Raw genomic sequence first — 11,760 nt, 5'->3', positions numbered from 1 at the left:
CAGTCCATGTTTAGTCCTGACTCTGGGCACCAGCAGGAGGCCGGTCCATGTTTAGTCCTGACTCTGGGCACCAGCAGGAGGCCGGTCCATGTTTAGTCCTGACTCTGGCACCAGCAGGAGGCCGGTCCATGTTTAGTCCTGACTCTGGCACCAGCAGGAGGCCGCTCCATGTTTAGTCCTGACTCTGGCACCAGCAGGAGGCCGCTCCATGTTTAGTCCTGACTCTGGCACCAGCAGGAGGCCGGTCCATGTTTAGTCCTGACTCTGGCACCAGCAGGAGGCCGCTCCATGTTTAGTCCTGACTCTGGCACCAGCAGGAGGCCGCTCCATGTTTAGTCCTGACTCTGGCACCAGCAGGAGGCCGGTCCATGTTTAGTCCTGACTCTGGCACCAGCAGGAGGCCGGTCCATGTTTAGTCCTGACTCTGGCACCAGCAGGAGGCCGGTCCATGTTTAGTCCTGACACTGGCACCAGCAGGAGGCCGGTCCATGTTTAGTCCTGACTCTGGCACCAGCAGGAGGCCGGTCCATGTTTAGTCCTGACTCTGGCACCAGCAGGAGGCCGGTCCATGTTTAGTCCTGACACTGGCACCAGCAGGAGGCCGGTCCATGTTTAGTCCTGACTCTGGCACCAGCAGGAGGCCGGTCCATGTTTAGTCCTGACTCTGGCACCAGCAGGAGGCCGGTCCATGTTTAGTCCTGACTCTGGCACCAGCAGGAGGCCGCTCCATGTTTAGTCCTGACTCTGGCACCAGCAGGAGGCCGCTCCATGTTTAGTCCTGACACTGGCACCAGCAGGAGGCCGGTCCATGTTTAGTCCTGACTCTGGCACCAGCAGGAGGCCGGTCCATGTTTAGTCCTGACACTGGCACCAGCAGGAGGCCGGTCCATGTTTAGTCCTGACTCTGGCACCAGCAGGAGGCCGGTCCATGTTTAGTCCTGACTCTGGCACCAGCAGGAGGCCGGTCCATGTTTAGTCCTGACTCTGGCACCAGCAGGAGGCCGCTCCATGTTTAGTCCTGACTCTGGCACCAGCAGGAGGCCGCTCCATGTTTAGTCCTGACTCTGGCACCAGCAGGAGGCCGGTCCATGTTTAGTCCTGACTCTGGCACCAGCAGGAGGCCAGTCCATGTTTAGTCCTGACTCTGGGCACCAGCAGGAGGCCGGTCCATGTTTAGTCCTGACTCTGGGCACCAGCAGGAGGCCGCTCCATGTTTAGTCCTGACTCTGGGCACCAGCAGGAGGCCGGTCCATGTTTAGTCCTGACTCTGGCACCAGCAGGAGGCCAGTCCATGTTTAGTCCTGACTCTGGGCACCAGCAGGAGGCCGGTCCATGTTTAGTCCTGACTCTGGGCACCAGCAGGAGGCCGGTCCATGTTTAGTCCTGACTCTGGCACCAGCAGGAGGCCGGTCCATGTTTAGTCCTGACTCTGGCACCAGCAGGAGGCCGCTCCATGTTTAGTCCTGACTCTGGCACCAGCAGGAGGCCGCTCCATGTTTAGTCCTGACTCTGGCACCAGCAGGAGGCCGGTCCATGTTTAGTCCTGACTCTGGCACCAGCAGGAGGCCAGTCCATGTTTAGTCCTGACTCTGGGCACCAGCAGGAGGCCGGTCCATGTTTAGTCCTGACTCTGGGCACCAGCAGGAGGCCGCTCCATGTTTAGTCCTGACTCTGGGCACCAGCAGGAGGCCGGTCCATGTTTAGTCCTGACTCTGGCACCAGCAGGAGGCCGGTCCATGTTTAGTCCTGACTCTGGCACCAGCAGGAGGCCAGTCCATGTTTAGTCCTGACTCTGGCACCAGCAGGAGGCCGCTCCATGTTTAGTCCTGACTCTGGCACCAGCAGGAGGCCGGTCCATGTTTAGTCCTGACTCTGGCACCAGCAGGAGGCCGGTCCATGTTTAGTCCTGACTCTGGCACCAGCAGGAGGCCAGTCCATGTTTAGTCCTGACTCTGGCACCAGCAGGAGGCCAGTCCATGTTTAGTCCTGACTCTGGCACCAGCAGGAGGCCAGTCCATGTTTAGTCCTGACTCTGGCACCAGCAGGAGGCCAGTCCATGTTTAGTCCTGACTCTGGCACCAGCAGGAGGCCGGTCCATGTTTAGTCCTGACTCTGGCACCAGCAGGAGGCCGGTCCATGTTTAGTCCTGACTCTGGCACCAGCTGGAGGCCAGTCCATGTTTTGTCCTGACTCTGGCACCAGCAGGAGGCCGGTCCATGTTTAGTCCTGACTCTGGCACCAGCTGGAGGCCAGTCCATGTTTTGTCCTGACTCTGGCACCAGCAGGAGGCCGCTCCATGTTTAGTCCTGACTCTGGCACCAGCAGGAGGCCGGTCCATGTTTAGTCCTGACTCTGGCACCAGCAGGAGGCCGGTCCACACACTGATCTGTTGGATGCAGTGACAGAGTGAATCCACTGGTCCATATCCACCTGCGACAGTGAAACATAGATCTGAGTGTCAGATCTATGTTCTCCACAGCTCCACAGGGCTGTGTGTGTACAAGGAGAAGCTAAACTCCTCCACCTCGCCACCACTCCGTATAAATTATCAAGTTTGCGGATGACACCACCCTCATCACCATGACGACACCACCCTCATCAGGCTCATATTGAACGTGGATGAGTCTGTTACAGGAGGTGGAGCGGCTGGTGCAGCGGTAATAACCTGGAGTTCAACGCCCAGAAGACAGTGGAGATGGAGACGGAGAAATGCGCAGGACGAGCCTTAATCCTGAATATCGTCAGAGAAGAAAACTTTATTTACTTGACAATATCTCGAAATCGGAAAACTTCAGTAAAAATACAAGTGTATATTGTTGTTCAATGATTCCTTACGGACAGACTGAGCAGAAGAATGAACAGAATTAAAGCTGTTTCGTCCGTCATAAACAGCAAACAGGACATGTGTTTGTAAAAGCTGAGACTTTCTCACAAACTATTGGCAATTGCTTCTTGGGGCAAATTATTCAATGTAAATCAATGACATATTCGTTTTGTTGAGAAAATAACCTTCAAAATGATGTATAACTTATGGTATTGACCACGGAAATGAAAGTGATGATGTAAGAGAATATTTGAGATATGAAAAATGCGCGCAGGTGGATGGTAACAGGTTAAGTGATAGTTATTATCACTTAACCTGTTACCACAGAGCAACTACCAACATACACCCAGTATGTTACCTGCCCCACCAGAGACAATAGAACATTGGACTTGTTTTTTGCCAACACCAAAGAGGCTTATTCCTCTTCCCCCCTCCCTCCCCTGGGCAGCTCGGACCACAACCTTGTACATCTGAGGCCTGTGTATGAACCCATCGTGCGCAGGCAGCCTGTGGTGTCCCGTGAGGTGAGGATGTGGTCTGCTGAGAGCGAGGAGGCTCTGAGGGATTGCTTCAGCACCACTGTCTGGACTGAGCTTTATGACCCACATGGGGAGGACATCAACACCATCACAGAGCATCACGGACTACATCAACTTCTGTTTTGAGAACATTGTTCCCTCCCGGACGGTGCGGTGTTTTCCAAACAACAAGCCATGGATTAACCGTGAACTGAAGGCTCTGCTGAAGGAGAAGAAGAGAGCCTTCAGGTCAGGGAACAAGGAGGAGCTGAGGACTGTGCAGAAGGAGCTGAGGAGGAATATCAGGCAGGAGGAAGCCGGCTACAAGAGGAGGATGGAGGAGCAGCTGCAGCAGAAGAACATTCAGGGAGTGTGGAGGAGCCTGAAAACCATCTCGGGCTTCAAAATCCCCCCTGCCCAGACAGAGGGGGATCATCAGTGGGTGAATGATTTAAATGCTCACTTCTTGAGATTTGATCGGTCACCCGCCCCTCCCCCTGCACAGACCCCTCCCCCTGCACAGCTGCATGCTCCCTCTTCCACAGCTGGACAATGCCCTGCATCGGTTCCTCTTCGTTTCTCTGTCCCGGACCATCAGCTCCCCACTTCGCCTGGACTCACCCATCCCCCCCCAGCACACAGTCCCCCTGCCAACCACTGACTGTCACAGCAGCACAGGTGAGGAGTGAGCTGAAGAGGATTAAAGTGAGGAAGGCAGCAGGACCTGACGGCATCAGCCCCAGGCTCCTTAAGTCCTGTGCAGATGAACTGTGTGGAGTTATGGAGCATGTCTTCAACATGAGCCTGAAGCTGAGGGTGGTACCACAGGTCTGGAAGACCTCCTGTCTGGTACCTGTGCCCAAGACACCACGCCCCAAAGACCTTAACAGCTTCAGGCCGGTGGCTCTCACGTCCCACCTGATGAAGACACTGGAGCTGGTCCTGGACCACCTCCGCTCCACCGTGAGCTCAGCCATGGACCCGCTGCAGTTTGCATATCGGCCTGGCATCGGAGTGGAGGACGCCGTCATCTCCCTGCTGCACCGCTCTCTCTCTCACCTGGAGAAACCTGGCAGCTCTGTGAGGATCCTGTTCTTCGATCTTTCCAGCGCCTTCAACACCATCAGCTCCTGAGGGACAAGCTGGAGACGGCTGGTGTGGAGTATGACCTGGCAGAGTGGCTCCTGGACTACCTCACGGACCGACCCCAGTTTGTGAGAACACGGGACTGTGTGTCTGACACTCGGACCTGCAGTGTGGGGGCGCCCCAGGGCACTGTCCTCGCGCCCTTTCTCTTCACCCTCTACACTGCAGACTTCAGACACGACACGAACAGCTGTGTCCAGCAGAAGTTCTCTGACGACTCTGCCATCATCGGACTCATCACAGACGACGATGATGTGGAGTACAGAGGACTGGAGCAGGACTTTGTGGACTGGTGTCAGCGGAACCACCTCCTCATCAACGCGGGGAAGACCAAGGAGATGGTGGTGGACTTCTGTAGACGCCACTCTATTGCCCCCTCACCAGTGAACATCCAGGGACGGGACATTGAGAGAGTGACTCATACAAGTACCTGGTGTTCATCTGAACCACAAACTGGACTGGACTCATAACACAGACGCACTATACAGGAAGAGCCAGAGTCGGCTCTACCTCCTGAGGAGACTCAGGTCTTTTGGAGTGACAGGGCCACTCCTGAAGACCTTCTACGACTCTGTGGTGCATCAGCTCCAGTAGGTGTGGTCTGCTGGAGCAGCAGCATCACAGAGAGGGAGAGGAAGAAGCTGGACAAAGCTCCGTCCTGGGCTGTCCTCTGGACTCGGTGCAAGAGGTGGGGGACAGAAGGGTCCTGGCTAGATTCACATCTATGCTGGACCATGAGTCTCACCCCCTGCAGGACACTCTGTCCCCTGCAGGACACTCTGTCCGCTCTGGAGAGCAGCTTCAGTGAGAGACTGATCCACCCTCGCTCTGGGAGGGAGAGGTTTCGCAGGTCTTTCCTTCCTGCTGCTGTCAGACTTTATAACAAACACTGTTAGTCCTGAACACTCGCAATACTGATGTAACCATGTGCAATTCCTTCATATGTGCAATTACTGTCGTGATTCATGTGCAATCCATGATGTGCCGTCGTGACACATTCATGTGCAATTACTGTCATGACCACATGCAATGGTATTTATAACCAACCCGGGGCCCTATGTAAAAAGAGCCCCCCCTAGTGCTATTTCTGTAGTCACATCATCACACAGATGGAAAAACAAAATGCGAGTCAGGCCCAATCTGAGAAATGTGATTCATATTCCCTGTGAAAAGATAAAGCCCAGTCTCACTGAAACTAGTCTGAAACTTGCTGTGCTAAATGTCAGATCCTTATGTAACAAATCTCTCTTAATTAATAATTTTATTTCTTCTTATAATCTTGATTTTATGTTTTTAACTGAAACATGGCTTGACAAAAACACAGGAAATGTAGTTCTGATAGAATCTGCTCCACCCAACTTTAAGTTTGAATCTGAAACACGAGAAAACAAAAAAGGGGGTGGAGTCTGTGCTGTCTTTAGAGATGAAATAATTACCCGCAGGTTGTCTTTTGGGGTGTTTTCATCATTTGAGTATGTATCCTTCAAAATGGAGCTAAAACTCTCCATCCATTCTCTTCATTGTTTTATACAAGCCTCCCCAGCACTGCCAAAGTTTTATTGATGATTTTACTGAGATGATTTTACTGAGATGCTCAGTAAAATGATGGTTTGGTCAGTACAGGTGATTTCAATGTGCATGTTGATAATATTTGTGACAGAAACGCTAAAGAGCTTGATGCTGTCCTTGAAACCTTCAGTCTTACTCAGCATGTGAGAGGCCCCACCCACAGCAAAGGACACACTCTAGATCTCATAATTACAAAGGGGGTAAATATTTCAAATGTTAATGTGATCGATGTTGCTCTGTCTGATCATTTCTGTGTCTTCTTTGACCTGTCTGTTTCTCCCCAACCTCCGGTTGGTCCTACAGTTGTTCAGAGGAGAAACATAAGTGATGGCACAGGTGCACTGTTTATGGAAATGATAAACTTTGAAAATGTCTCATGTTCTAATGTAAATGATTTGTTGAACTCTGTTACATCTAGTGTTTTGAATGTTATGGACACCATCGCCCCTATAAAGGCTAAAATGGTTAAAAATAAGCAGAAGGCGCCGTGGAGAAATGATGATTCGGTCAGGGCACAGAAAAGGGAGTGCCGCAGGGCCGAACGGAAATGGCGCAAGTCAAAGCTCCAGGTTCAAAAAGAGATTTACACAGAAAAGCTGAACATGTACAACCTAATCTTATGTAGAACTAGGGAAAGATATTTTTCTGAAATAATTGGAAGCTGCAGTAACAACTCGCGTGTCCTGTTTGCCACAGTAAACAGATGAACAAACCCTCCAGCTCAGCTGCCGTTAGAACTCATTTCCACATCAAGTGTAATGAGTTTGCATTATTCTTTAATGACAAAGTTCAGGGCATTAAAAATGCTATAAATCCCACAATGCAAAAAAATACCCTAAAACCACCGAGACACTTAGAGCTAACTCACTTTGCACCAGTAACTGACAAAACTGTCCATGAGATCATCACCAGTCTGAGTTCATCTACATGCTGCCTTGATGTGTTACCCACCAGATTTCTAAAGTCTGTGCTGAACAGTTTGTTAGCACCATTCACTCACATAGTTAACATGTCGCTTCAATCTGGAAAATTCCCAATGTCTTTGAAAACTGCGCTCATAAAGCCTCTCCTAAAGAAGAGCAGTCTTGATGCTGCAGTCCTGAGTCATGACCGGCCCATCTCTAATCTGCCATTTTGGGGCAAAGTCCTTGAAAAGGTTGTTTACCAACAGCTCACAGATTTCCTCTTAATAAACAACTCATTTGATGTTTTTCAGTCAGGTTTTAGACCTCATCACAGCACTGAGACTGCTCTTGTCAAGGTGACAAATGATATCCGCCTGAACACTGACACGGGCAAAGCCTCAGTCTTAATTCTGTTAGATCTGATGCTGCTTTTGACACTGTCGAATATGGGATCCTCTTACAGAGACTAGAGGACTGGGTGGGCATCACTGGCACTGCCCTAAACTGGTTAAGGTCCTATCTGGAAGACAGGAAGTACTTTGTTGAAATTGGTAGCTGTGTCTCAGACCACATGACCCTGACCTGTGGAGTGCCCCAAGGGTCAGTCCTGGGTCCCCTTCTGTTCAACCTCTACATGCTGCTGTTAGGTCAGTTGATACGCAGTGAAAATGTGTCCTATCACAATAATGCAGACGAGTCAGATCTATGTTTCACTGTCGGCAGGTGAATATGGACCAGTAGATTCACTCTGTCACTGCATCCAACAGATCAGTTTGTGGAGCAGAACAACTTTCTCCAGCTGAACTCAGACAAGACTGAAATAATCGTCTTTGTTCCACAGAAACAAAGAGAAAGTGTTAGCGGTCACCTCCAGAGTCTCGCTCTAAAACCTACAGACCAAGTTAGAAATCTGGGGGTAATAATGGACTCAGACTTGAACTTTAATAGTCACGTCAAATCAACAACATCAGCAGCTTTTTACCATCTAAAAAACATTGCCAAAATCAAAAATATAGTGTAAAAACCAGATTTAGAGAGACTTATCCATGCGTTTGTCTCCAGTAGATTAGACTGTAACGGCCGCTCACTGGCCTCTCCAAACGAGCTGTAAAACAGCTGCAGTACATCCAGAACGCTGCTGCTCGGGTCCTGACTAGAACCAGGAAGTACCATCACATTAGTCCTGTTCTCAGGTCTCTGCACTGCCCCCTGTGGCTCAGAGAATAGACTTTAAAGCAGCTCTGCTTGTGTACAAGTCTCTCCATGGCCTAGCACCAAAGTACATCTCAGACATGTTAGTGCCATGTGAACCATCTCGGACTCTGAGGACCTCAGGGACCGGCCTCCTGCTGGTGCCAGAGTCAGGACTAAACATGGAGCGGCCTCCTGCTGGTGCCAGAGTCAGGACTAAACATGGACCGGCCTCCTGCTGGTGCCAGAGTCAGGACTAAACATGGACCGGCCTCCTGCTGGTGCCAGAGTCAGACTAAACATGGACCGGCCCCCTGCTGGTGCCAGAGTCAGGACTAAACATGGACCGGCCTCCTGCTGGTGCCAGAGTCAGGACTAAACATGGACCGGCCTCCTGCTTGTTCCAGAGTCAGGACTGAACATGGACCGGCCTCCTGCTGGTGCCAGAGTCAGGACTAAACATGGACCGGCCTCCTGTTGGTGCCAGAGTCAGGACTAAACATGGACCGGCCTCCTGCTGGTGCCAGAGTCAGGACTAAACATGGAGAATCTGTGTTTCATCTGGAACATTCTTCCTGAAGATGTGAGACAGGTTCTACTCTGACAATGTTCAAATCTAAGATAAAAACAGTTTTGTTTAGCTGTGTTTGACTGAAAGGATTTTTTTCTTTGCACTCTTCTCTTTTGTTTGTGATTTTATTAGTTCAAACAATCAGTTGGATTGATAATTTTTAATTTAGTTAATTTTATTTCTGTTTCTGTAATTTCTTTGTGATTTGAATGCATTTTTCCTGCTGTGAAGCTTTGAATTGCCTTGTGTATGAAATATGCTCTACAAATAAACTTGCCTTGCCATGTATTTATTTATTTTTATCTTTATTATTTCCCTCTCCATCCCTTGTTGGGAAATGGGAGGTTTTGTCTATGGGAGTTTTTGTTTATAGGAGATCTTCTACTGAGAGTGTTTTTTAAACTTCCTATAAGTGATCTGTTCTTCTGTATCTACCTCTGTATCTGCCTGCGTTGCAACAATGAAATTTCCCCATGTCGGACAATAAAGGAATATCTTATCTTATAAAGTGGTATAAAAATTGTACATACCTTTTCAAATATCAAGCATATGTCTGAGCCTTTGCACTGTTGTAACCCTTCTCTCTCTCTGTTGGGCACAGATCCGTAACTACTCGGACTGTGCATGTGTGCAGAGTCGACAGGTCATCACGCCATCGTCAGGGGGCCAGGGGGGCCCTCAGCTGCAGCTGGTCATTGTCAAGACCTATCTGAACGAGAACGGCTACGCACTGTCAGGAAAGTGTGAGCGCGCCTGCAGCACCCTCATCCCTTTCCTCATCTTCCTCTTCATCGTCACCCTCATCACCGCCTGTGCCCAGCCCTCCGCCATCATCGTCACGCTCAGGTACACTCTTCCTCTGAACACTCTCAGCTGTGTGAAGGTCATAGGTCACAGCGCCCCCTGCTGGTGTGTCTTTGCTGCAGGTCTGTGGCGGAACAGGAGCGGCCCTTCGCTTTGGGGATGCAGTTCGTTCTGCTGCGAACTTTGGGTAAAGTCACTTCAACCCTTTTGTAAAGTTTTATGTCATAAATATTTCTTTATTTGGTGGAGACTTTATTTATCACGTTTCACAAACTGAACAGAACCATGAGAATTTAAATAGTGCAGACGTCAGGACGCTTCCTGTCAGGAGACAAAACGAGACTCAGTCCTGACGTTATTGAGTCCTTAAATGATGTTGTATCAGGGGGTCATCAGTCAGAGCAGAGCTATAGAGGGTCATCAGTCAGAGCAGAGCTATAGAGGGTCATCAGTCAGAGCACAGCTATAGAGGGTCATCAGTCAGAGCAGAGCTATAGAGGGTCATCAGTCAGAGCACAGCTATAGAGGGTCATCAGTCAGAGCAGAGCTATAGGGGGTCATCAGTCAGAGCACAGCTATAGAGGGTCATCAGTCAGAGCAGAGCTATAGAGGGTCATCAGTCAGAGCAGAGCTATAGGGGGTCATCAGTCAGAGCAGAGCTATAGGGGGTCATCAGTCAGAGCAGAGCTATAGAGGGTCATCAGTCAGAGCACAGCTATAGAGGGTCATCAGTCAGAGCACAGCTATAGAGGGTCATCAGTCAGAGCAGAGCTATAGAGGGTCATCAGTCAGAGCAGAGCTATAGGGGGTCATCAGTCAGAGCAGAGCTATAGAGGGTCATCAGTCAGAGCACAGCTATAGAGGGTCATCAGTCAGAGCACAGCTATAGAGGGTCATCAGTCAGAGCAGAGCTATAGGGGGTCATCAGTCAGAGCAGAGCTATAGAGGGTCATCAGTCAGAGCACAGCTATAGGGGGTCATCAGTCAGAGCAGAGTTATAGGGGGTCATCAGTCAGAGCAGAGTTATAGGGGGTCATCAGTCAGAGCAGAGCTATAGGGGGTCATCAGTCAGAGCAGAGCTATAGAGGGTCATCAGTCAGAGCACAGCTATAGGGGGTCATCAGTCAGAGCAGAGTTATAGGGGGTCATCAGTCAGAGCAGAGTTATAGGGGGTCATCAGTCAGAGCAGAGCTATAGGGGGTCATCAGTCAGAGCAGAGTTATAGGGGGTCATCAGTCAGAGCAGAGCTATAGGGGGTCATCAGTCAGAGCAGAGTTATAGGGGGTCATCAGTCAGAGCAGAGCTATAGGGGGTCATCAGTCAGAGCAGAGTTATAGGGGGTCATCAGTCAGAGCAGAGCTATAGAGGGTCATCAGTCAGAGCAGAGCTATAGGGGGTCATCAGTCAGAGCAGAGTTATAGGGGGTCATCAGTCAGAGCAGAGCTATAGGGGGTCATCAGTCAGAGCAGAGCTATAGGGGGTCATCAGTCAGAGCAGAGCTATAGGGGGTCATCAGTCAGAGCAGAGTTATAGGGGGTCATCAGTCAGAGCAGAGCTATAGGGGGTCATCAGTCAGAACAGAGCTATAGGGGGTCATCAGTCAGAGCAGAGTTATAGGGGGTCATCAGTCAGAGCAGAGCTATAGGGGGTCATCAGTCAGAGCAGAGCTATAGAGGGTCATCAGTCAGAGCAGAGCTATAGGGGGTCATCAGTCAGAGCAGAGCTATAGGGGGTCATCAGTCAGAGCAGAGTTATAGGGGGTCATCAGTCAGAGCAGAGCTATAGGGGGTCATCAGTCAGAGCAGAGTTATAGGGGGTCATCAGTCAGAGCAGAGCTATAGAGGGTCATCAGTCAGAGCAGAGCTATAGGGGGTCATCAGTCAGAGCAGAGCTATAGGGGGTCATCAGTCAGAGCAGAGCTATAGGGGGTCATCAGTCAGAGCAGAGTTATAGGGGGTCATCAGAAGGACATTCATTTAAGTCAAAGATTTTCTCCAAGTGACATGCAATAAAATAACTGGCTGTACTAAACCTGTTTGTTACATGACTTTTTCCACATGTTGTTGTTTCTGCTCAATTCATCATTTGCTTCAAAATTCAACTGGTCACATGTTCTAATATTTAGTAAGACGACCTTTAATATCAGTTGGATTTAAATACCGTGTTGCAGCTGAAAGAGCATGACTCCTGCAGCAGTTCAGGGTCAGAATCAGAGAAGGTTTATTTCCATTG

At 50.0% G+C, this 11,760-nt stretch overlaps 1 protein-coding gene across 1 annotated transcript in view; it reads left to right on the top strand.

The window, feature by feature from the left end:
- The window catches only part of LOC140356777 (solute carrier organic anion transporter family member 5A1-like), an 81,631-nt gene that overhangs the window by 65,236 nt on the left and 4,635 nt on the right, over window positions 1-11,760 (top strand). The window contains exons 8-9 of the mRNA XM_072441974.1: window positions 9,326-9,570; window positions 9,651-9,715. Coding sequence (XP_072298075.1) covers window positions 9,326-9,570; window positions 9,651-9,715 — 310 coding nt within the window. The remainder of the gene's footprint in view (window positions 1-9,325; window positions 9,571-9,650; window positions 9,716-11,760) is intronic.

The sequence above is a fragment of the Eucyclogobius newberryi genome, unplaced genomic scaffold (assembly GCF_026437365.1).
Source record: "Eucyclogobius newberryi isolate DKJ021-1_F unplaced genomic scaffold, fEucNew1.0.hap1 SCAF_12, whole genome shotgun sequence".
Classification (NCBI taxonomy): domain Eukaryota; kingdom Metazoa; phylum Chordata; class Actinopteri; order Gobiiformes; family Gobiidae; genus Eucyclogobius; species Eucyclogobius newberryi.
Note: the sequence above shows the minus strand (reverse complement) of the source record. Positions and strands in the feature narration are given on the sequence as shown.